Here is a 25,354-nt window from a genome sequence, read left to right as displayed (position 1 = left end):
CAGTTTATTTCAACCGTTTTCAACACTGTGGGATTAAAAATGTATAAAATGTGAAATCTAGGTTCCAGTGTAATAGTATGCACATTGTGTTTTTACATTTTGAGATTAAGATGACAACATTCTGACATGATCAAATCAAGCAACCCAGGTTTACTGATTGAATTAGCACCTATAATGACCTTTTGTCTTTGTACTCTTCCTTGCCATTTGGATTTTTATGACTGACTGAATCATCACCAATGCATCTGAATGACACTGTAATGCTGATGAGATCAAGGCTGGGAAAATGCCAGTGTCTGAAAAGCTAGAAAGTAAAAAGAAGAAGAAAAAAAAACATAAGGGTAAGATATTGATTTATTTATCAGTTAGACTGTAGAAATGAATATGAATACATATTAAAGTCGTTCTCCTTGCTTTCTTAATGTTTAATATTGTATTAGAAGATGGAGATGGCGATGACGGTGATGATGTGTCTGCAGGAAACAGTATCCGTCCAGCTGTTCTGACTTCCGCTTCAGTGCCGAGCGAGAGCCATCATCACTCAGGACGCGTCCGGATCGGCTCAGAGAGTCAGTCAGCGGGATTATAAACACACGAACGCGCTTCTTCCAAACGGGAATCGACAAAAGCAGGATCTCTGAGGTAGAGTGGCCGGGGATGTGTCTCTCGAGGCCCGTGTGCGTGTGCTTGTGTGTCGGGTTAATGAAGTAGCCAGCGGTGTTAGCATTCATGCTAGCTGTCATTCTGTCTGTTTTCACTTCAGCGTTTCCATTCCTTCACCAGTCCTCATGTAAACGCCATTATTGGATTCATGCTTCTTTTTTTTCCCAAAACCATGTCTTATAATTTCTTTCGATATTTTAGCCTCTTGTAGGGTCAGAGTGTTTATATGATTTTATTGACTGGCTCTGTTTAGCAGGTGCTCCACCGGAACATCAGCTGTTTATTAGAAATGATCGACAATATGAAGTATGTTAACGTTAAATATTTACTTATATATATATATATATATATATATATATATATATATATATATATATACAGTTTATAGCTCGATCTACTCTAAAAAATCTGGTCAGATCAGTGTGTTTAATTGCTCACGAGTAGCTAAGTGAATGTTGAGTCTATCAGTTTAATTGTGTCTCTATGAACAGTGATGTGTGTCATGGGTTTAGACTCAGTTATTCCATCAGTTTTTGATTAATCCACAGTTGTTGATGGAAAGTCAAGTCTGTGTCTTGTTTCCTGAATCATGTAAATCCTGTCATGCGTTTCTGTTGACCTGTGTGTTTCTACTGGAATGATGCCTAACCTGTTAGTGTTGTTTGTGAGTTGTCCATTATTTTCAAGCGTTTCCATAAAGACGTGACACATGTTAGGGTTTAACAAGGTTAGGTCAGCGTGATCACTTGTGAAGTCTTTTGCAATCAGATTGTTCATTGTGGGTTTGATGGTTTGTATTGGCAGCTATTTCTATTTCTATTTCTGCTTTACGTTTTCTTTACTATCATCTCAGTCTTAACTCTTTGTCATACACCTGAAAATGGGCTCCCATGCATTCATCCTTCCTTCCAGCCATCTGTCCATTGTGTCCAATCATTGCACTACTGCACTTTTTAAAGTTTCTGTTCTTTTCCATATTGTTTAAATAATGCATCTTTAATATATTATATAATAATAATGTTTTTGTGTGAGAAACAGGCTGAAATTAATGCCAGTATTCGCTGAAAATCTTCCCAGGGGTGCATGACGATGTGTCTCACGTTTCTAGTAATCACACATCATACCATCACTTACATAATTACCACTGTTTCTCCAGCTTCCCAGACTGAGACACACCACGTAGGGCCCTATGAAATCTGTTTTATTTTTTCCAAATTCAATTTTTTCTGTTTACATTTTTCTCAACTCCTTTTTAATGGTTAAATTAAATTGAATTAATCAAAAAGCATGTCTAATTAATTAAAATCATAAAACTTATACATTTTCACAACAATTTATTAAAGGTTTAACAAAAATGAAAAGTTTAGGGCCCTATGAATTATTAAATCTGTTTCTTCACCATATGGTTTATTGTTACCAAATTCTTTGTTTTAGCATGTCTGATTATTTAAATGCATGAAAACAACTTAATTTGTTAATTTTTTTCTTAAAATAGCCTTATGAAATGTTTTTTTTTTTTTTTTCAGAAATTCTGTTGTGTATTTTAATTTATCTGGTTATCAAATGAAGGCATAAACCATTCATTTAATTTATCTTTTAATTATTGAAAATTAAGCAAACTTAATTTTTTGGTAAACAAAGGGGGTTTACTACTAAAATAAAACATGGAAGAAATTTTGTGTGTTTATTCCTTAAAAAATTATATTTTTTTCTTTTTAGTAGTAGTAGTAGTAGACTATGTACATTCTGCTGAACAATAGTAATACATTTCTGGCAAATACTTGTCTTTAATTTAAACTAGACTTTTATTTTGATGGGTTACCGTGAATACCTTTACAGTTCTGTGTATGTGATGTGGCGCTAGTTTTACTCAAATCAAACGCTCAAATGCTCATGAAGTGACTCTCAGAGCAGTTCTGGAGATTCTGCGCCATTCATTAACAGAGACACGCATAACATGCAGGATTCATATTTAAATATACTTTTCCGGCTTAATATTTACAGGTACTAGTCCATATCGTGATTTGATGTAAGTGCAATGACTTACATTTCATTAATTCATTCAAAATTGGACAAATTCCGTGACATTCCGTGTTAAACTGTAAATTCTGTTTTTATGACTGGAATCCGCGATTCCGTCCGTGTTTTCTGCATCGCTGAAATACGGTTAGATATTGGGAAATGCAAGTGAAATTTAAGAAGTAAAAATTGCAGGAAAATGTAAAGTTATGTCTCTTGCTCACACAAAACGGTCAAGAGTTTGGAGGTTGGGTCCACACTATTACTACGGCTAACTTACACTTTTAGGTCTAATTAATTGTTCTTACACAGAAATGAACTATGTGAGCGGATTCAGTGGATGATGGTTAGATTCTTTCTCTTCACCTTTTCATGCTCTTTCTCTCAAACCCTGTGTGTCCTTCTCTTCTCTCCTTCTCGTTCCCTGTCCCCAGCCCCTCTTTCCCCTTCTCCTGCTTTCTGGAAAGCTCTGCCGTGCTCCTGGATAAAGGAGAAGCCGTTTTCCGACAGCTCCTCCAGCAAGAGAAGCAGAGAGCAGTCTCAGAGAGAGGACAGTGGACTCAATGGTACATGGACATGGAGATGGGCTTGAGCCTGCTGTCCAGTGGGTGGAGGAAGAAAACTGCTTTGTTTTGCCTTTTAAAGAAGAGAATAGATCATATTGCTCAAGAATAGCAAGAATTTTACTTTTTATTTAAAATTTATTATTATTTATTAATTAATTATTTAGAGAAAATACAAGATTTACCTGCAACCTAATAATATTTATAATAATAGCTCAGCTGTTAAAATCATGTAGCTTTTCCAGTTACAAGTCAGTATTTCCTAATCAGAGTAGCGTGACAACACTGCTTCAGTGTATTATGTCTCACTGTGATGTGCATTAGTCAAATGCATTCACTTCTAGAATGCCCTGGCTCATGTAGTGCTCAAATAGAGGTCTGAATGAGTCTTTTTTTTTTAATAAACGTATGTGCTATACGTTTTTGGTGAAATACCTGAAAGAAGGTCTGTGTTGAAGAAAAGCGCAAGATATTTTCACTTTTTAGTATAGAACATAAAATACATTAGCAATTGCACTTGAGTTTTTGAGCAATTGATATTTTACATTTAAAAAAAAAAGGTAATAAGTTTCTAAATGCTGGAATACACTACATTATTTTTTGCCCTCATTTTCTGCAGATGTCAGAAATTCAGAGCTGGTCTAGAGACAGACGACAGATGTACTGGAAAGTCATGTAGTGTATGACGGTCACAGAATCCCATTTTTTCAGCTTCAGACTTCGATTCCATCCAGTCTCAGGATTTCAAACATGTTTGATATCTTTTGAGTCGATTTTAGAACACATTGTTTGCGTTTGTCACACGTCTCTTAGCAACAAGGCTTGAGTTTGTTGTAACCCTCATTCGTTTAGTGTTTGATGCCCAGTTTTTCCTCTGACTATTTCAAAGTTGGTAAGTGTATGATGCCCAGTGTTTTAAAATCTGTTCCGGTTTTAAAAGTCATGTAGTGTATTGCAGTCTTAAATGGGACTACAAAACTGATCTACTCAATACTTCGCTTTCAGCCTCATTATATTTATACTCACACTCTTGACTTTTCTGAATATTGTTGTTATTATTATGGATTTGTAGAATCTACATTATGTAGAAATGTAGAATCTGGCAAGCCACAGTAGAAAAAAAAAAAAAAAGACTTTCCTATCACCTGTCATGATTCTAGTTATGCACTCTTGTGCTCAGTGTGAGAAACTGAACCTTAGTGGGTCTGTATCTGTCATTGTTATTCTATATATAGGACAAGTTTAAGCTTATATGTCTGGTAGTTTAAAGATAAAAACCTGTTGTAAACTTCAAAGCTATAGGCTAAGGGTTTGTAAAAGAACAGGGCAAATGGTTTAACCAGAAATGAACTGCTTTGTGAATATAAAGCGAATACGCATGGAGGAACGTTATGACTCTAACATCAGTTACTAGAGCTTGTCTTTAACTGCTTGCTTTGATGTTTGCAAGCAGCACATTACTATTGGTGTGTCTAGAGTGATCCCCATGACCAAACAAGTTAAATGTAATGGGGTGGTCTCTCCCCAAGTCTGAATTATGGCTGGATTTACTTAAAAGTTGTGCAGCTTTTATGGCTTAAAGTTGAGACTAATGAACCTGTCATTGTTAAACCATATATAGGAGAAGTTTAAGCTTCAGATATGTATGTATGTATATATGTGTGTGTGTCTCTGCGTGTGTTACAGTCAGACTATATTGCAGTCAAATATTATTTGGGATTAAATATTTTATTATAGTTGAAGAAAGGGATCTAAGAGATCTTTGTGTTTGCCTGCAGAGGGAGCCAGAGAGTGAGGAGCAGCTCGACCCCAGCATGCCCCCTAAATTTAAGCGGCATCTGAATGATGAAGAGGTCACTGGTTCCATTCGCAGTGAGCGGGTAAGTCACTTCTTACCATATAGATTACCTGGAGGTGACGATAACACGGAGATGAGAGGGTTAAAGATGCTCTTAGCTGACTAGAGCCAGACTTGAATCTTTCTGCATGTTTACAACGCCATTGTGCTCCATGATCTGTTTATGTTGTTTACAGGAAGAGTAAACCACTCTCTCCTCATGTTCTTTAGTGTCTGCAGACCACAAAATATATCCTTTATATAACAGCCCATCTAAAACGGCAGTGTTCACCACATTTCAACTCCTGTGTTGTACAACCCTTTAGAGAGCAATTTGTTCTTAACTATGATAATCTGTAACCATACGTCATAATAGCAGTGTATAAACTGAGGTGGAAAAGAAATTAAACAGATGGAGAGAAAAATGTACACAAAACTAAACTAAAATAAACATGATTTTGAATAAACAGACATATGTAAACTATATTCTTTACATGAAAAAGAGTGATTTTGGCCCTTTCATAAGTCACTGCTGCAATGATAAAAGTTTGAAGGCCGTGGTGTCTCTTCTTCAACGCTAGTTAATGGATGTTTTTGGCTGTATTACTGTCCATTGGGTAAAATCATTTAGATTTTTATTTTATTTTTGTCAAGAAATTGATACTTTTACTCCACAAGGATGCATTCAGTTGATCAAAAGTGACAGTAAAGACATTTATAATTTTAATGATTAAATAATGAAAAATAAATTCTGTTCTTTTGAGCTCTCTATTAATTAAGGATTCCTGCAAAAATGTATTATGGTTTCCACAAAAATATATAGCATTACAACTCTCTTTAACATTGGTAAAAATAAGATGTTTACCGAGAACTAAATCAGCATATTAGAATAATTTATGAAGGATCATGTGACACTGAAGACTTGAGTAATGGCAGCTAAAAATTCAGCTTCGCCATCACCGGAATAAATTACATTTTGGATGTTAATTTTTTTTTTGAAAAAAATATATTTCACAATATAACTGATTTTACTGTATTTAATCAAATAAATGCAGTCTCTAGTGAGCATGAGACTTCTTTTTAAAAACTTTCGAACTTGTCAAATTGCATTGCAACCCTTCTAAGAATAAATCTTTATTTCAAAAATCTTTACAAAATCAGGCAGTGAACAGAAAAGAACAGAAAAGTCCATTTGAAAGTGAAGACTAATGTCATGATGTAACGGGTATTAGCTCATGCAGGGGGTAATAAACTAGTGGAGCGCTTACTATGAATCTGTCAGTACCGATCTCCTAATTAACATTCAGTCCTAGACAGTCATTAAAACCCTGCCAGACATTATTGTCAAAATCCAGGTCCATGCCAGAATATGACAAACTCTTGTTTTTCACTTGGGTACCACTCCTGACTGGTTTATGTTTGGGAGAAACTGTTGGATGGTTCAGACATTATCACATCCAAAGAAAAGTCTCTTTTAATTTGCCTCACATCGAAGCTTGAACAGTGAGAGAACTCGAATGTGTAGTAGGGTGAAGTTGAATGTGGCTTTCCACGTGCCGTTATGTAACAATGTTGACCATGACTCATGAAAAGACCTGGTACTTGTGTTGAAATATTCCCTAGTAAAGGGCCAATTGGAAATGAGCAGCTGCAGGGTTACTTGCAGTCACAAAATGAAATCTAAAGTCATGCACTCGTTTCCTGTAAACTGAATCACTTAAATGAATTGTCCTAAAACCCAGCAGACAGAGTCCAGACCCATAAATGTTAGTTCCTAAAACAGCAGCATATATATGCCAATGATAAACAATACTAAGATGCTTTGAAACTACCAGAATTTGCACTCTAAATCATTACCCCTAGATATTGGGAAGCAAAAATAAACTGTATTTATTTATTTATTTACCATATTGTATGTGTAGAAATAAGTTAGATGTCCATATAGTCTGCGTATGTCACAAATCACTCTCTTTAATCAGTTTTGTAATGACTCTGACTCATTTGTAATAAATCAGTAATTTAACTAAATCTGTAGGATAATACGTTTTAGATGTAGATATCGAGCTTCATTACTTACAAGCATGTTCCCATTCAAAACATGCTATAAATGCATATTAGCTTGAAGTTCACAATTTTAACATCCTTGTTAAAAAGAATACTTTTCGCCTTTAAATGTATAGCTTTTTAATTCAGTAAAATGTTCAGTTTATTTGAGCATTCTTTATTCTTTTGATGAACATTTTATTTTTCCGTGGTAAGGTTGACTTGCGCATGAAATTGTCCAGATGTAATTTGAGAGGAGTGTCACAGGTCTGGATATAGTTAGGGAGAGTTATATAACAATAGTCATCGCGATGTTGAAATGATCTAGTGAGGCAATTGTTAAATGTGATCAAGAATAGACAATAAAACAAAACTAAATGCAGTGCAGCTAGATGCTTCCTGATCTGTGATTCATTGTTTTAAAAGATCAGATTGTACAAATCCAGATCAAATATAGTTAATATCTCTTGTGCATCAGCAGCGTCTCCTTTTAGGACTTTGTGTTCTGAAAGGGTTTATTTCCAGGTGAATTCCATTCTGGGGAATACTGCGTCACACGCTGTGCCCACATTGTGCCCTTCAAAGTGTTGTTGTCCTTCACATCTTGCAGATGACTTTATTCTTCACAATAAGATCTTTATGAGTCTCAGTCTGGTCACTGTTATGTCAAACACCTGGTCTCAGTTCAGAAGGAATTCTAGATTAAACCCAGCTTGCTCCAGTTCTGACCACCCTGACACCCTCATCTTCTTAACTTGCAGAGAAACCTTCTAGAGGAAGGCTCGGATGAAGAGGAGGACTTTTTCCTGTAAGTCTTTGGTTTTGCATAATCATGACAAATAAATGGTCTTTAAGCATTCATTTTTGTTTGCATGCAGCTTTCCTAGCAAAGCTGTTTATTACAGTCTGTTTGGTGACTTTTTTTTTTATTAAATTTTTTTAACAGGAGAGGACCAACAGGACCAAGATTTGGAGGCCAAAATGACAAAATTAAACAGTATGAATGTTTTTGTTTAATTTGTTGACTTGCCTTGCAAGTATTTTCATTTTCCTAATCAAAAAAATGTGTTGTTGTTAACTGTGTGCTGTTATATTTACTAGAAATGTTTGGGTTTTTTTTTTACACAAAAGTATTTTTTTTTTTATACAGCTATAATGTAACTAAATTCATAACCACACTTTTGATGGAAATAAATTTTCATACATTACAAAACAATACTGATGAAAACTACAAATACATTTTACTGATGCTTACAAGACTATCACAATCTACAGGCAGGGAGTAGAGGAGGGTCAAGACTGAGACCCAAAATAGGGTCGAGACTGAGTAAAGACTTAGACCAGAAGTGGTTCAAGTCCAAATCAAGACCAAGACCAGAAGAATGTCGGGTCTTTGTTTGGAGTTACTCCAGAGGAGTTACAGCTGTCTGCATCAATGTGTACAATTTTTGCATTCTCCTCTTTATTAGTGCACAGAGCCATTCTATTAAATTGGAAGGATCCTCTCCCATCCACACATAATCAGTGGATCAGAGAAATTACGTCTTGTCTCTACCTTGAAAAAATTAGGTACTCATTGAAAGGGTCAGGAAAACAATTATTTAAGATGTGGCAACCTTTCATTAATTGTGTTGACAATCTTAAATAACTTTTTATTGATTTGGATTTTTCTTTATCCTTTCTCTGAATGTATGTGTATATTTATATGTGTGTTTAGATATATTTTATGCATGTACTGAATTTTATTTAGTATTAGTATTTATTCATCTAATCTGTAATTTCTTTCTAAAATATTGGACCGCATGAGCGCTACTCTAGGGATTTGCTGGTAAGGGTTGGGGGTTGTTAAATGTGATTACATATTGGAAAATTTATCAAAAATATTAAAACATAGACTTAGACCAGAAGAGAGTTGAATCCAGGTGAAGACCAAGACCAGAAGAGAGTTGAGTCCAGGTGAAGACCAAGACCAGAAGAGTGTCGAGTCCGAATCAAGACCGAAACCAGAAGAATGTCCAGTCCGAATCAAGTGTAAGACCAGAAGAGTGTCGAGTCCGAATCAAGTCTAAGACCAGAAGAGTGTCGAGTCTGAATCAAGTCTAAGACCAGAAGAGTGTCGAGTCTGAATCAAGTCTAAGACCAGAAGAGTGTCGAGTCTGAATCAAGTCTAAGACCAGAAGAGTGTTGAGTCTGAATCAAGTCTAAGACCAGAAGAGTGTCGAGTCTGAATCAAGTCTAAGACCAGAAGAGTGTCGAGTCTGAATCAAGACCGAGACAGGAAGAGTGTCGAGTCTGAATCAAGTCTAAGACCAGAAGAGTGTCGAGTCTGAATCAAGTCTAAGACCAGAAGAGTGTCGAGTCTGAATCAAGACCGAGACAAGAAGAGTGTCGAGTCTGAATCAAGTCTAAGACCAGAAGAGTGTCGAGTCTGAATCAAGACCGAGACCAGAAGAGTGTCGAGTCTGAATCAAGTCTAAGACCAGAAGAGTGTCGAGTCTGAATCAAGTCTAAGACCAGAAGAGTGTCGAGTCTGAATCAAGACCGAGACCAGAAGAGTGTCGAGTCTGAATCAAGACCGAGACAAGAAGAGTGTCGAGTCTGAATCAAGTCTAAGACCAGAAGAGTGTCGAGTCTGAATCAAGTCTAAGACCAAAAGAGTGTCGAGTCTGAATCAAGACCGAGACAAGAAGAGTGTCGAGTCTGAATCAAGTCTAAGACCAGAAGAGTGTCGAATCTGAATCAAGTCTAAGACCAGAAGAGTGTCGAGTCTGAATCAAGTCTAAGACCAGAAGAGTGTCGAGTCTGAATCAAGACCGAGACCAGAACAGTGTTGAGTCTGAATCAAGTCTAAGACCAGAAGAGTGTTGAGTCTGAATCAAGTCTAAGACCAGAAGAGTGTCGAGTCTGAATCAAAACCGAGACAAGAAGAGTGTCGAGTCTGAATCAAGTCTAAGACCAGAAGACTGTCGAGTCTGAATCAAGACCGAGACCAGAAGAGTGTCGAGTCTGAATCAAGACCGAGACCAGAAGAGTGTCGAGTCTGAATCAAGTCTAAGACCAGAAGAGTGTCGAGTCTGAATCAAGTCTAAGACCAGAAGAGTGTCGAGTCTGAATCAAGTCTAAGACCAGAAGAGTGTCGAGTCTGAATCAAGACCGAGACAAGAAAAGGGTTGAGACTGAATCAAAACCGAGACCAGAAGAGTGTTGAGTCTGAACCAAGACCGAGACCAGAAGAGTGTCGAGTCTGAATCAAGTCTAAGACCAGAAGAGTGTCGAGTCTGAATCAAGTCTAAGACCAGAAGAGTGTCGAGTCTGAATCAAGTCTAAGACCAGAAGAGTGTCGAGTCTGAATCAAGACCGAGACCAGAAGAGTGTCGAGTCTGAATCAAGTCTAAGACCAGAAGAGTGTCGAGTCTGAATCAAGACCGAGACAAGAAAAGGGTTGAGACTGAATCAAAACCGAGACCAGAAGAGTGTTGAGTCTGAACCAAGACCAAGGCCATGAAAATAAGGTCTTGAACTCAACTGTGAAGTTGACAACAAAAAAGGGTATGATATTCTGCACTCCTGATACAGGCTGGGTACTTCCTTCAATGTGCATCAGTAGGATTTTTATTTTTTATATTTTTTACCAATTTATTACCCTCCATGTGAAAAACATAGCTTTCAACAAGCTGTGCAGTCTGATGTATCATTGGCTTAGGGTTACAATCTGTTTTCAAGTGTGAACAATTATGAATTTCCAAATACTAGTATGGGCTTAGGTTAGGAATGTGGAGACAGATAATATTTGCAGGCAAGGTAAACCGCTACTCCCAATATTCAAAAATCTCTGTCCTGGGGTACTGACGTAGCTGTAGTAGAAAGACTGTGAGCTTTTCTTTGTTATGAAATTTGCTACATACTAATATGCTGCAGTAATTCTCCCAAAGGAAACCCAGCAGAGCTTCGCCCAGTGCAAGCAGCCACACAACATCAGGTTTACATAAACATGCACTGCAGAGTGGAATAACAAAATCAATGGAATTTAATAGGAAACCTTGGAAGGTGAAGTTTTCTTGCCTTTCCGTGGAAGTCTTGGATTCTTGCAGTTACCTTGTTTGTATCTGTGGGTTTTTGAAGCTGAAAGGGAACCACACATGGTAGGTACCATCCCAAGTGCATGAGACTGTGCATGATTGGAATTGGTGCAGATCATGGTGTACTGTACTAGGCAGGTATCCAAGCAAAGAAGCAAGAGTCAACGTATCCTGTTCTCAGTTCATTCGCAGGGTAACCTGCGTCCCAAAGCCATGCCATCCTTTGTGCCACTGTATGAGAGCAGCTATATTGAGCGATATTGAGATCAAATAGTTAATACTATCTTGATGTGTCTAGACCACGTCTAGCAAAACGTTCTCACCTCCCAGTGACATTGCAGGGTCAGTAGATCGCAGTCATAATGATATCTTATTTAATCCCGAGTGGTTATCTTACAAATATTTGAATCACAGACTCAAACATGTGATCCTAAGCTGTAAAAATGTTCTGCTGAATCAATGGAAACACCAGATTTGTTCCTCTCATGGTGTCTTCTCTGTCTCTATGGCCCTTCAGGGTGCAGTCTCAGGTGGATGAAGTCATTGACGTCATGCAGGAGAACATCTCGAAAGTAATTGAACGTGGGGAACGGCTGGATGAGCTGCAGGATAAATCCGGTAAGATGGACATGGACAGATCATAGTATTTTTCTCATATTAGGTCCAGATGTGGAAATAAACCACCTGTGTGCAAAAAATTTTGCAAATGGTTTTGTTCAAGCTGATCTGAGATTAGTTACTAGTCTCATAACATTAAGTAGTGGAGTCAAAGAGTTAAAGCAGGTTCCAGCATAGCGTCCCTGTGACAAAACCACATGTCTGGTCCTGTTTTTTGTATGAAGTGTCAAGAACTATAAAAAATCATTGTCATTAGTTTAAATAATGCTGAAAAAATTTAATGTAAGCATTTTAGGGATGCTCCGATCTGCCTTTCAAGTCATTTGTTAATCACGTGACAGACCCACGCTAAACCATGCAGTCCGAGCCAGAAAGAGAATTGATTAGTTAATCTCACGAGTCTTTCGGGTCGAGTCGTTCCTTAATCACGTGACAGACCCATACACTATTTCTGACATTTCACTGTGTTTTTGTTACCATTTCTTCAGGATCTTTGGTTTGTTATTATTTTATAAATAAATAAAACTCGGTAATAAATAAAATATTGATTAATTTGTATTTTTGACTGTCTATCAGTAAATAAACACTAGGCTATATAATAATATAATAATTATAAATACATCTCTTGATCAAAGTGATTTCGCCATCATATGGACAACATTTAAAGCATAACCAATAATTATTATAAAAAATAATAATAAGTACTATGCACCCATTTGTAAGGAAGGTTGTAAATTAACTAATTACTCTAGCCAATGTTGTCACGTCAGGGGACAAAAGAATGAACAACCCGAAGACCCGAAAGATGAACTAATCAATTCTTTTTCAGGCTCAATACTGCATTATTTTACTGTCTATGGTTTTAGCGTATGGGTCGTTCATGTGATTAAGGAACGACTCAACCCAAAGACTCATGAGATGAATTAATCAATTCTCTTTCCGGCTCAGATTGCATTGGTTTAGCGTATGGGTCTGTCATGTGTTTAAGGAATGAGTCAATAACCCAATAGACCCGAACTATGAACTAATCAATTCTCTTTCCGGCTCAGACTGCATTGACTGACACAGGTGAATTACTACTAGCAGAGGAGAACCTATAGAATATTGAGCATACGCGACTGAACCAATCATCCCCCGAGACGACTTGTTCTTCCCGAGTCACATCAAAGATTCATTCAAAATGAACGAATCATTCAAAAATGACACATCACTAATTCCTATACCTAGGGTTTGACATTGTCCGATACAGATACCAGTCTGATACCAGTGAAGTTTTTTTCCCCATTTAAATAAATGTAGAATTTATATATCTCTGTGTGTGGAACTGATAATCATATAGGCCTATGCATATTCATAATCTATGACAAAAAATTATCATGAACTAGGTTAGTGGATAATTCGGCAGCAAAAGTTGTTCTAGAAAAATCAGTGCACAATAATTTTAGAAATCCAAACATTTAGTGAAAAAACTATTTTGTTGGGAAGAAATAAAAGTGTTGCACTAAATATGGTAAAATGTTATTTTTTGTATTTAACATTTTTATAAAATCCATTCATTAAAAACATTCATTAATGTATTTATATATAAGTATATACTACCCAATTAAAATACATTTCTTAAAGAAAAAAACATAAAATGACTAAAACTAAAATAAAAAAATATAAATTGATCCTATAATAATATATAAATTATACTAAAATGTAACTGGAATGGCATCAAACTGGAAAAGAAAACCCTTTTTGCTTCTGAACTTTTCAAATATTCAGTTCTTACAGAAATGTTAGATTACGATGTTACAGTTGTTGTCAGTATAACTATCAAAACAGGACTAAATGCTAGGGCTGAGTTTTGAATCAGATGTCCAAATCGATTCGATTTTTGATTTGCAAGCTCTCGATTTGATTCGATTCTCGATATTTTTTATTATGTTCAGTGATTTATCGATAAAATGTAAACAGTACCCATCCCTAGTTGGATGTACTGCAAAATTCTCTGATACGCCTTTGGAGATGGCTAATGATAGGGAAATGAACATTAAATTCATGGGCTCTGGTGGACTGAAATTTAAATGTAAAAAAAAAATTAATTCATCTCAGCAAAGGAGAAGTGCCAACTAACAACAATTTAGACAGATTTGTGAACAATATTTGAGAGGAATAGGACTTTTGTGTACATATTAAAAGTCTTAGATCTTTGAGTTTAATTCATTAAATTTGGGGGCAAAAACTAAAGTGTTGCTTTTATAATTTTGTTTAGTGTAAGTTTCACGTTAATCAGATCTAGTTTTAAATTTGTGTTGAAATAAATACCGGAAAGATTGATTCATGGCTTTTGAGAATCGGTATCGAATCGACGTCATTTAAAAAACGATTCATCTACGAAACCGTCTGCTCCTGTGTTCTTTGTGTCTTTCTGGGTGTACACACATTCATCCTCTGTGGAATTGTTGAATGGCAGCTGGTATGATCTCAGCTTTATTGATTCTTGTTCTTGCACTAATGAGGCTGGAGCTGTTTTAGTTGGTCCCACATGTTGCAGAGCTCTTTACATCCCAAAACATTATTATGAAAGTCAACAAGCGTCTCCGGGATATGAATACAATCCATATTAAACATTCACAGTTGTTTAGGAGTATATATAGTTATATAATTAACATGCATGGAAGTCAACCCTATTACTGATCCTCTTTTGTCAAATGACTTTCAGAAAGCCTATCGGACAATGCATCAGCATTCAGCAGTAGAGCCAAGCATCTCCACAGAAGGATGTGGTGGAAAGACATGAAGGTGAGCCTCCATCCTGATGGTCTACCAGATCTGAATGGCCTTTGTTGTTAAGGTTGTTGTGTAAAATCACTCTTTGGAGAGGTACATCTACAAAACCTCAAACTCCGGCCAAGCAGAAAAACGTATCGGCCGATGCCGATAATTGAAAAAAATATCGGTCGATATATCTTGCCGATATATCGGTCGACCACTATCATACACTACGGATGCTCATTTTCCTTAAGGTGTGCCTTTAGCCACATTGTACATTATATCATTTCTGCCTTTGGTTTTCTCTTCTATCCCCAGATGAAAATGATTGTAGCGCTGGTGGTTGTCATTCTTCTCCTCATCATAATCAGTAAGTCCACTCCAGACACACTTCTTTATGCTTACAAAAATTAAACCATATAAAAGGGGGAAATTTAGAACAGTCAGTACAATCCATTTGGTTTCATGCTGATTTTGCCTTCAACCTTCTTTTCCCTCCTTTTTTATTATTATTATTATGACTTTTTTTTTTACAGTTCCTGTGATCTTGCGGTATCGCTAGTCTCTGGCAGGGAAGTTAGAGGCATGATGTACTCTTCCTCCCTCCTCTCCCTCATCTTTCTGCTGTCATTCCTCCGTACCAGAGGGGGCGCTGCATAGGGTTGGGCTGCCCACTGTATTTGCCTATTTTGGCAGGATCTGGAAACATAACAAGCAGGGGCAGAGTTTAATTTGTGAGTGTGCGACAACAACAACACATCAAGCTCTCATCAAGGCTCAAACACTGGTGCAGACCAATCTCTTGTATGCGCACAAACACAATGGTTATTTTCTTGTACATGCATCCAGTAAGACTGAAGAATATAAAAAAATGTACTATACACAATGAAACATGGAGAGAAAAAAATTAGCCCTGCATTCCTGGTATTTCGATGTCCTATTTATAGTTAATCAGACGTTAGAGCCGTTTAACGATTAAACTGGATCCATTTCCCACAACGCTAGGATTATGAAATACTGTCTTCTCAGGTGGGTGGGGCCAAACAGGAAACCTGATGATGTCACACTGTAAAATGGCTGTGATGTCATCATCTGTGTAACTCCTGTAAATTTTAACATGGGGAAAACAATGGGTAGAATTCAGGTTAGTCTGAAATGCAACAAGTAATGTTACTTAATATTTGCTGCTATTACCAGCTGTAATGTTTGCATATTTGGCAACAATGTTTTAATTGACTGTGGTTAATTGTGTTGAGTTGGTTATTTTGATATGAAGGAATTCGTATCAGCGTTTATCATGCTTGTAAAATGGTTAATGTAAAAATTGTAGTTCTCTTCACTGGTCACTGGTGTAATTTTAACAGCTTGTTATGAGTCAGTAATGTAATCGTTGTGTGCAATGATGATTTGGTTCACTATTGCTGAAGGTGACCTGAACACATCTGTACATTTGGTTTAATCCATATTATTTTACTGATTATTTTACTATTTTACTTTTTGTTGTTTTGTTATATTTATTTGTAAATATCAATTCCCCAAGTCAGTCGGCATTGGCTTTCCATTGGGAGACTGTGAAATAATCTTGCGTTTAAAATAAAGCGATTGTAAAGGGCCATCTGATCTGATTCATTGCGTTGGAATTGAGGAGTCTTCAATCCTGGCGTGATATGACAGGATAACAGCAAGAAAAGCAATATATCAATATATCAAAAGTTTCTCAGGAGAATCTAGTCCTTTTGGGAGAAGTATGGAGCCCATAAATATTGAAATAGATCCGTTTTCATTCCCCTTTAATTGCATTCCTCACACTGAATAACCTTCTTTCAGCCTTTTATCCCTCCGTTCCTGCATTTTGTCTGTTCTTCTCATCTCAGTCATGTACTCTGGTTTCCATGTGTTCATGGCAGACGCCTTCACTCCATCTGTACTGGCCACGGTTGGACCGAAACAGGCCAAAAATACTGTAGAAGAAGGTTAGACGAAATCTCAGTAAGAATCCAGTATCCAAGCTTCTGCATTCTTTTTTATTTCCCATAATTCCCCATCCTTGTGTGGCTTCCAGTGAAGTCGTAATATATCAGAAAATAAAAGTTCAGTACAAGTAATAACTCTTCATTAGTTATGACAAAGTTTCTTCTGTTTACTCCTCAGGCAAGATTCCTTAATTGTGTGTGTGTGTGTGTGTGTGTGTGTGTGTGTGTATGCGCTTGTATCCCATTCAAACCAGCTTTGAGCCTTCACAAACATTAAAAAGACATTGCAAAGTCATTTTTGGATGTTGTTTCAGACTTTTGCGAGAACGGTACATGCATTTGAATGGAGAGAAATATATAAGTATGTATAGTTGCAGTCAATAAATGCTATTGAAAATTTGTTGCAGGTCAACAATTCTGAACTTACTGGAAATCTCTTCAATACTCACAAACAAAAGGCCCTCGTTATACGTTTTGTACTCGAGACAGATATCATACATCCAGAATTCTATGTCTGTATGGAGTTTGTAAAAGACATAATTGGGACTGCAGATATTAACTGGACAGGTGGAGAGAATGTTAAAGACTTGGCTGAAGGAATGTAAGCTTTGATTCTGCAGCATCCTTCAATGTCAGCGTCTTACTGACATAGATTTGACATAAGGGATTTAGTTGGACATGATTTGCAAGCATGGTATGGTAAATACAGAGTGTTTCTGGTAAATGTCTGTTTTTCTGCAATCTCCCATAAATCCGATGTGATGATAGATGAAATGAAGCCTGCGAGGTCAAAGCGGAGAGCTCTGATGGTGGTCCTGAAGAATGGCCAGAAGGTTGAAAGCAAAGGTGTTGAAAAGATGTTAAACTTCCAGCCTCACTTAAGATTGATGTCATTTAGCCTCAATTAAGATTGATAAACATTATAGTGCAAAATATTAAACCAATTGGAATTTATTTTTAGAACCTAAAGGTGCACTTTTCAAGCAAAACGTTTCACAAAAACAAGTTATAAAACAACAGATCTTCAGCATCAAGAATATAACATTTTCAAGAATATGTTACATATTCTATGCAATGAACTACTCTGTCAGATCACCTGCATGAACTTAAGGTGAACTGACAATTACTAAAAATCAACTTCATACCACTTTGTTTACAAGTCATTGAAAATTGCTCAGAAAAGTGAAGGTAGTCGTAAAAAAAAAATACAATGAAATCCATCCATACGAAAATATTTTTGGGACATCAACACAAGTTTTGGGAAGGTTTGAGAAGGTGTGTACTTGTTAGTTGCCAGTAACTTTACAGTCATACAGTTAACCATATATTAGCAAACATCTACATTTATCTCCTGTAATGCTATATTGGAATATGCATATTTGTCATATACATGCTAAACTAGATTCATGTTTTAATTGATCAGTAATGCTAATTGTTTAGGTGCTACCTTTACTGTTTTGCATAAAGAGGTATACAATGTACAATACATTGATACCTATTCATCGTTTAACCCTTCACCTGCATACACTAATGAAAACAAGACAAAGGGTCTCAGGATTGTTAAGTAAGAATGTTTATGAGCACTGTCAGAGACAAGGAAGAGTGTGTACCAGTAAGGTATTTGTATTAGTACATTTCACGGAAGACTTAGCTGGGCAAGAAATACAGATCTCATACAAACAAAAAACAAAACAAATGGCCACCATAAAGACAGATTCCAGTCCTGAGTCGTCTGGGCCATATTATAGTGTGAAGTTGTTATAAGTCAGTGTTTACGAGGCAAAATAACAAATAGAACAAGTGACAGACTTATTGAGGGAAAGAGAGGTGATGAACTTTGGAGGGAAGATGGGTGAAAATTGCAGTAGTAGATGAGAAAAAGCAAACAAAATATCAAGGGATTGTGAAGGTTGGTGGCAGAACGAGAAATGGGAAAGGGAGCATGTTGATTCTATTATTTGTGTTACATTAACATTTCACATGCGTCACGTTCTGACCCCTTTAGCTAAACACCACACGTAAACCAACACTGCAGAGCTCCCCCATGGGCTGTCCGGTAGGGGTAACTCCATCTAAATTTACCCCATCTTAGCAGCCTGTCTTGGGTTCCCCATAGCAAGATCCCTGACTGTTAATTACCAGCAGCAAACCAATAGGTCCACATACACCGCGACAACCAAATTAGACAGCAGCAGAAAGGTATGCACTCCCCCAGTAGTAACCTTCTGAATCTTGCGTTCACCACTGGGAATACGTCATGATGACGACACATTAGCGATCTCTATACATACGCACACACACACACACACAAGCTTGTTAGGAACATTACATAAGTAATCAGTATAATACCCAGTGGGAAAATGCTTGCGCAAACAAACAACTTGAACAAAAACCCCCGTGTTCACTTGTGGTCGCCCTTGCATTCCTGCACACAAGCAAAACAAACAGCACTCAAACCAACCCACACATATGCCCTCCAAGAGGAGGCGGAAAGACAGATCTCTGAAAAGATCTTTTTGTTGGGGCAATCCCTGAAGCGCACAGCATCCCTCCTTTTCTTCCGCCCCTCTTTGAGTCTTTCGCCCCTTCCCTCCCTCCCTCTCCTCCCTGACTGTATAAATAAGTCCCAGCGTAATGTGCCTGGACTCAGAGAAACTGCCTCCAAACCTGAAGACACAAACTGTGGGATCACAGACATCTAAGTGAGACATCAACCACCAATCAAAGTGAGACGCTCCACTCAGCCCCTCAAAGGCAACCCTTTACCCAGCTGAGAGAAAGTCAGTGGGAAAGAAAGAAAGACTGAATTGGCTCAGGTGAGAGGTCATTAGTGGAATGCCTGAGAAGTGAGCGGTGCGAGTTACGCTTGTAAGGTAAAAGGGAAAGAACAGATTAGTGCCAGAGCTAAAGAGGACAAGGTTGACAAGTGATCCACCAAAAGAGAAGATTCACATCTGCGCAAACCTTCTCTCTGGAGGTAGAGCATCAGATAAAGACACAAAGAAGTTTCCAGGTATCTGTGGTCCACCTCAACATGTGGTTTTTGGCTGTGTTGTGGGCTTCCTGCCTGCTGATGGGCACCCAATCTCAAAGCAGCGCTAGTTTTCGCCGGGCGGATGCCGGCAGTGGTCGTTGCCAGTATACCTTCACGGTGGACAGTCCTACAGAGAGTTGTCCATCACCAGGTTCAGGTCCCGAGATGGAGTCCCTGAAATCTCGCCTGGGGCTGCTAGAGGCAATGGTTGCCCGTCTCGTAGGAGGGGAAACCTTGTCATGGTCATCACAGGGCTCCGGATCTCAGTCAGGCGTCCAGGACGCATACAAACAGGTGATGGGGGAGAAAGCCCAGCTCCAGAGAGAGAAGCAAAGACTGGACAGACAGGTTCAGGACCTGCAGCAGAGGATGGAAGAGCTCCGCCAGGAAACTGAGAGGCTGAAGAGCAGACCCTGCATGCAACAACCTCCTCCAAGAGTGCCGCAAATTGACAGCAGCTTCAGACCAGGATCAGGTGAGTACTGACAACCAAGCAATATGTTAAGATTCATCTCAGACCAAATTGCATTTTGGCCAAGGCTAGCCACTACCTTATATATCTGTGATGTGCATTCCTTGAAAAAATGAACTAAATTTGTACAAAATAAGTACAACTTGTCATGGGACAGTACTCCTTTTGTGCCTTATTTCAGTAGAAACTTAAGGGTACATAGTAGTACTCTAAGGTACAGAAAACTAAGGTACAGAGGTATCCCTTTGACAAGCTGTCGTACCCAAAAGATTCAAATTCGGATAAAGTGTGAAAGATTTCCAATACCTATTTTTTGTTTTGTCAATATACACTCCAATACTGGTAATAATGGAACGTATTTTTGTAATATAACTTTTGTGGGTTCCTAAACGGTCTATAACAACTGAGTCATGACATCTCTGGCAAGGCAGAGGGAGCAAGCAAATTGGTACCACAGAAAAGACTCATAACGGTTTATGTGTACTTTTCCATAGTTATACCTACCTGGAAGTGTGAGTCATATTTCGGGTGGTATGGGTGAGCAGGTCGTTGTGTTCATTTCAAAGCAGGAGGGAACAGTACAGATAGAGCAGAGTTGAACTAAGTGCCCCCCTGTCATTGTAAGAGCAGGGCAACAGAAACGAGAGACTGAGAGAGACATGAGGGTGTTGGGGGCAAGCTACTGAAGCAGTAAAACACAAGTACTGTGCTAATACTCCGCAGTAAACTCTGTTCCCAGCAGACCGCTGAAGGATGCTGCATGAGGAGGGGTGGAGGTCAGGGGGAAACTGATCCCTACTGGGGTTGTTAGTCTAAGTGTTCACCTTACTGACATATTCTTTAAACAAAAATATAATTTTAGCAAGCAACCAAGTTTCTATTCTGTACTAAAGAATGATGTAGAGTGGGATACCACAGTTATATTCTCCTCACCAGCTTCTTTCCATGTTCCATCTGTCTTGCACGTCCCTTTAGCACTCTAAATATCCTCCAGTGCAAACGTACACTCTCAGAAAGGGGCTGAACAAACAGTAATTTAGCAGTAAGTATAAAAGCTTTATTTACATTCGATAATAGCAAGGTGTAAAGGTGCTCTCAATACTTATGTTGCTCTGGCTGTTGGCAGTCATCTTTACCTGACACCTCACGGCGTGAATGTAGCGTCATGCAAAAGCAAAGATTTTTAGGCACAGACGCCAATGTAGAAATGCACATTTTAATTTAGTATTAGGGTACTGATGACTGCAATATTTATCTAGTGTGAATGTACATTGTGAAAGTTGTACTGTTTATTTCAGTGTAAAACATTTTAATGAGGAAAAATGACTGAGCCGTGAAGCTGAACATGGAAACAGTCCTTGCAATAAAAAAAAAGGTTCAGGAACCTTGTGCCATTTGGTCATATGGATGTTTTAGGTGTCACCTCATCGAGTACGAACATAAAAATGTGTGGTCTTGCCTCTGGAGATTTTGGAAATCTTCACTCAGAAGATGTAAGTGAAAGGAATTTAGTTGCAAAACCCAAAAGCATTCAAACGTTAATAATAATAATAATAAAAAAGGTCTTGCCTAAAGTCTAAAGTCTTCAAGATGTTAGATGGGAAGACTCTGGCAAATAAATTAGCCTGCAACACGCTACCAGCTGGTCCAGAGGCTTTCATGAAGATCTGCTTGATCTCTCCGGGAACCATTAGGCACGTTACACAGATAAGCACAAACACCTGCAAACAAACCTTGGGAATTACATGCTTCTGTTGTCTAGTAGTGATGCACAGATCCTGTGTCCATGAGCATGTGTTGATTATAGGGATAAAGGACACTAACTACATACTCTCCCACTGCAGGTCTGAGCAGGTTATCATCGGCAGAAGCAACGGTCGGAGTCCTTTTTAAACTCTTGTCACAGCAGTCAATCAAAGTCAGCTTCCAGACGGTCATGCTTTAAACTGTGACATTATAAAAGCCTGTAAACATGTTAGCATATGATCAGACAATGATAATTTGCTACCATAGTTTGTCACGGGGCTTAACAGAAGTCATTTAGTCCTTGGGCAATAAAATGAAGAGAGTAGAGTAATAATGCAAGCTGTTCAGGTCATTTCTGCACTTTTAGTGGGACCAAACAAAACTACATAAAAAGTTCCAACAATGTTTTCTCAACCATCTTCCACCGTTTGGTATTTTTACACCAGAAAAGGACACACGTTGGCTTTAAAAATCTACTTTGCTTTTGTCTGAGGTTACTAACCAGGGTGTGTGAATGCGCACCCTGCTGTGCACATCTGAGTTTCGGATGTGTGATGTGAGGTCTGGAGTCTTTCAGGCTCTGGGACAGCTGGGAATCTACTCAGGGCTGTTTATTTCCTTCTGTTAGATTCCTAACTGTAGAGCTGCCAGCCCCCCAAAACCATGAAACACACCTCTCTTATGCAACTCGAGATCAATTCCAAGCCCTCCCTGCTCAACTTGTTTAGATTTCTCTGGGATACCAGTGGATTTCAGTTGAGAGTCGATTATCTCTTTTTGACCATCTATCTTCACATTATCTGGTTACTCTAGATTGCAATTAAGGGACCGTAAACATCCCCAGACCATAACAGCATCATGTGTCTTTGCCTTTTAGTACCTGAACTCTCCCACCTGGTGTCAAGGCCTGTGAAAACACGAGGAGACAAAAGCATTTTAGGAGGTATGTTTACACTAATAGATGAATCCACTTCCATGCTGCGCAATGAAATTGGTCTTCCATTGAAGAGTTCTTTGATATTCTGACTGCAATGTCATAGTCACTAATGAAGGCTTGTCAAATGCAGACCTCAACACATGCATGTCTCAATCTGACTGTGTGAACTTCTGTCCTCATCCTCTCCCAGATTCTATAAGGCACCTAGAGAATCCTGGATACCAGGAGATGACGGCTGTAGTCACTGAGGTATCTGCCCCAAATCTGGAAGGTCCAGCAGACATCTCAGGTGAGAGTCACACCCTAACTCTAGTCATTCACTCAAAAGTGACAATCTAGTAAATGTCTTCCAACACTGTCAAAGCATGCTGATATATATACATATATATAAAATACATCATGCTCCTACATCTCCTCCTCCTACATCAATTCCTGCTGACAGCACTAACACGAATACTGCTATTTTTACATCTAATGCATGTAAAATAATCTAATTTTATAAAAGGATCTGTGCTTGTTTACTAAGGCGCCAAAATGGTAATGCGAATTTGATAGGACCATGTTTCTAAACAAAGACTTCAAGGTTTGGGATGTTCCCAGGATGTCCTTCCCCTAGTACCTCTCTCTTACAGGGTATTTTATAAGTTATGTAAGTTAAGTAAGTTATGCTTCTAATCTTTTAAACTCAAAGGAATGGTAGGGCAAGGTCTCCTCTCGTCCACCATATTTAGCGGGGTTTGGTTCAATGGGGTCTCTTTTAAACATGTCACTGGCTCCAGGTGCAATCTGAAATGTACGTTTCCTCAAAACCATTTGGTTTTCCAACAATTGTACCAATCTCTTGATTTCTCAGGCTGTGGGGATCTGGTGTGGGTCCAGGAGCCTAAGGTGCACCGCAAGGCTGAAACCATTGCTGGTAAATACGGTGTCTGGATGCAAGACCCAGAAGCTAAAGAACCTTATAATAGCGAGATGGTATGGCGCATTGATGCCGTAGGGTCTGAAGTGCGTCAACTCTTCGGGTATGAAAACATGGACCAGCTGTCACGGGGCTTTCCCACCAAAGTCCTCCTCTTGCCGGAATCTATGGAGAGCACGGGTGCCACAATGTACAGAGGCTCCTTGTACTACCAACAGAAGCTCAGCCGCATCCTTCTAAGATACGATCTACAGTCAGAGAACATTGCTGCCCGCCGTGATCTTCCCCAAGCTGGCTTTCACGGTCAGTTCCCCTACTCCTGGGGTGGCTACACAGACATTGACCTCGCAGTAGATGAGAACGGTCTATGGGCCATTTACAGCACCAGCAAAGCCAAGGGTGCTATTATGATCTCCCAGCTGGACCCCGAAAACCTGGAGGTGAAGGGCACCTGGGAGACTAAAATCCGCAAGACATCGGTGGCGAATGCTTTTATGATCTGTGGCAAGATGTACACAGTAGCTAGTTACACCTCACTAAACACCACCATAAATCACATGTATGACACTGCAACCAGCCAGGGTAAAACAATCTCCGTGCCATTCAAAAACCGCCATCGCTACAACAGCATGGTAGACTATAACCCAGCACAGAGAAAGCTATATGCTTGGGATAACTATTACATGGTTACTTATAATGTGAGACTAGGCAAGCAGGAGTAAAGTGAAGAAATCAGAATACATTTCCATTTCACCCAGCTTATATATGCATTTTGTCATGTTTTAATATTTTAACATTCAGAGGGACTGCTATTGTTGGATTTACTGTAATTCAAAGACAATCATAGACAACTGGACAAAAATCAACTATAATAATGCTGATAACATTAATAGCACCTGCAGTAGGTGCATGTATGTGTGTGTGTGTGTGTGTATATATATATATATTTTATATATATATATATATATATATATATATATATATGTGTGTATATATATATATGTGTGTGTGTATATATATATATATATATAAACATTTTCCTGATAATATTCAAGCTTAAGTGACTTCTATATAAGCTGTCATTTTCAAGACAACAGTTAAAGACTGTTAGCATATAAGTAACTACATTGCACATCTTCACATTAAGAAATAATTTATATTTTTTGCATCTGTCCAATGATAAATGCTATAAAAGATATTCCTTTGACTAACAAATAGATAATTATCTAATCATGATGCCATGTTTTTTATAAATTGAGGCTACATTTATATCCTCCGTGATTTCGTTCACTTAACATGTTAATAGAGAAATTATTTTTCTACCTTTGTAAGTAACGTCTCTTTGTTTAAGGCACTGAATAAATTAAAGGGGGGGGGGGGGAATATAAATGGCATACAATTACAGTAAGCCTGCCTCTTGATTTATACATTGTACAGAGGAATGCAACTTTAAAAATCATAAAAACTTAATCCTTACATAATTATGCTATCATAACTCAGTATGTGTTGAATATGTTCCCTTTTCGCTTTTGAATTTGCCTCGACACTTGTTTGCTGCTTGAGATGTTAAGACTGGAACCTTGTGGCTATGAAAGTGTATTAACTTATATGAAAATAAAGATTTTAAAAGCCAGCTTTTTTTCCTCTCTTCATGCATGCGCAGAGGTATATTAATGAATTAATTTGACCTCAAA

At 38.1% G+C, this 25,354-nt stretch overlaps 2 protein-coding genes across 3 annotated transcripts; both read left to right on the top strand.

Moving 5' to 3' along the window:
- The first annotated feature begins 472 nt into the window (after window positions 1–472).
- On the top strand, window positions 473–16,194 carry vamp4 (vesicle-associated membrane protein 4). 2 transcript variants are annotated; one of them, XM_052535801.1, is made up of 9 exons: window positions 494–642; window positions 3,117–3,248; window positions 5,024–5,125; window positions 7,887–7,933; window positions 8,072–8,122; window positions 11,722–11,822; window positions 14,530–14,609; window positions 14,898–14,949; window positions 15,116–16,194. In XM_052535801.1, the coding sequence occupies exons 2-9, from the start codon at window positions 3,246–3,248 to the stop codon at window positions 15,139–15,141; spliced, it is 462 nt and encodes a 153-aa protein (XP_052391761.1). In that variant the 5' UTR covers window positions 494–642; window positions 3,117–3,245; the 3' UTR covers window positions 15,142–16,194. The 2 variants fall into 2 exon arrangements, with proteins under 2 accessions (XP_052391762.1, XP_052391761.1); XM_052535802.1 differs by lacking the exon at window positions 3,117–3,248 and having other exon boundaries at window positions 473–642.
- Window positions 16,195–19,184: 2,990 nt separating this feature from the next.
- On the top strand, window positions 19,185–25,293 carry myoc (myocilin). The gene is made up of 4 exons (XM_052535800.1): window positions 19,185–20,061; window positions 22,682–22,747; window positions 22,932–23,030; window positions 23,595–25,293. Exons 1-4 carry the CDS (start codon window positions 19,587–19,589, stop codon window positions 24,380–24,382), a joined length of 1,428 nt encoding a protein of 475 aa, XP_052391760.1. The 5' UTR covers window positions 19,185–19,586; the 3' UTR covers window positions 24,383–25,293.
- The last annotated feature ends 61 nt before the right edge of the window (window positions 25,294–25,354 follow it).

Source organism: Carassius gibelio, chromosome A20 (assembly GCF_023724105.1).
Source record: "Carassius gibelio isolate Cgi1373 ecotype wild population from Czech Republic chromosome A20, carGib1.2-hapl.c, whole genome shotgun sequence".
Lineage (NCBI taxonomy): Eukaryota > Metazoa > Chordata > Actinopteri > Cypriniformes > Cyprinidae > Carassius > Carassius gibelio.
The sequence above is the reverse complement of the archived record's forward strand: the minus strand, read 5'-3'. Positions and strand labels throughout refer to the sequence as shown.

Excerpts from the sequence above, each read along its gene's own strand:
- vamp4 (XM_052535801.1), top strand. Across the intron at positions 11,823-14,529 it reads TGAGCTGCAGGATAAATCCG|AAAGCCTATCGGACAATGCA; the intron begins GTAAGATGGACA and ends AATGACTTTCAG. Across the intron at positions 14,610-14,897 it reads TGTGGTGGAAAGACATGAAG|ATGAAAATGATTGTAGCGCT; the intron begins GTGAGCCTCCAT and ends TTCTATCCCCAG.
- myoc (XM_052535800.1), top strand. The coding sequence starts at position 19,587 with ATGTGGTTTTTGGCTGTGTTGTGGGCTTCCTGCCTGCTGATGGGCACC. Across the intron at positions 20,062-22,681 it reads CAGCTTCAGACCAGGATCAG|TACCTGAACTCTCCCACCTG; the intron begins GTGAGTACTGAC and ends TTTGCCTTTTAG. Across the intron at positions 23,031-23,594 it reads AGGTCCAGCAGACATCTCAG|GCTGTGGGGATCTGGTGTGG; the intron begins GTGAGAGTCACA and ends TTGATTTCTCAG.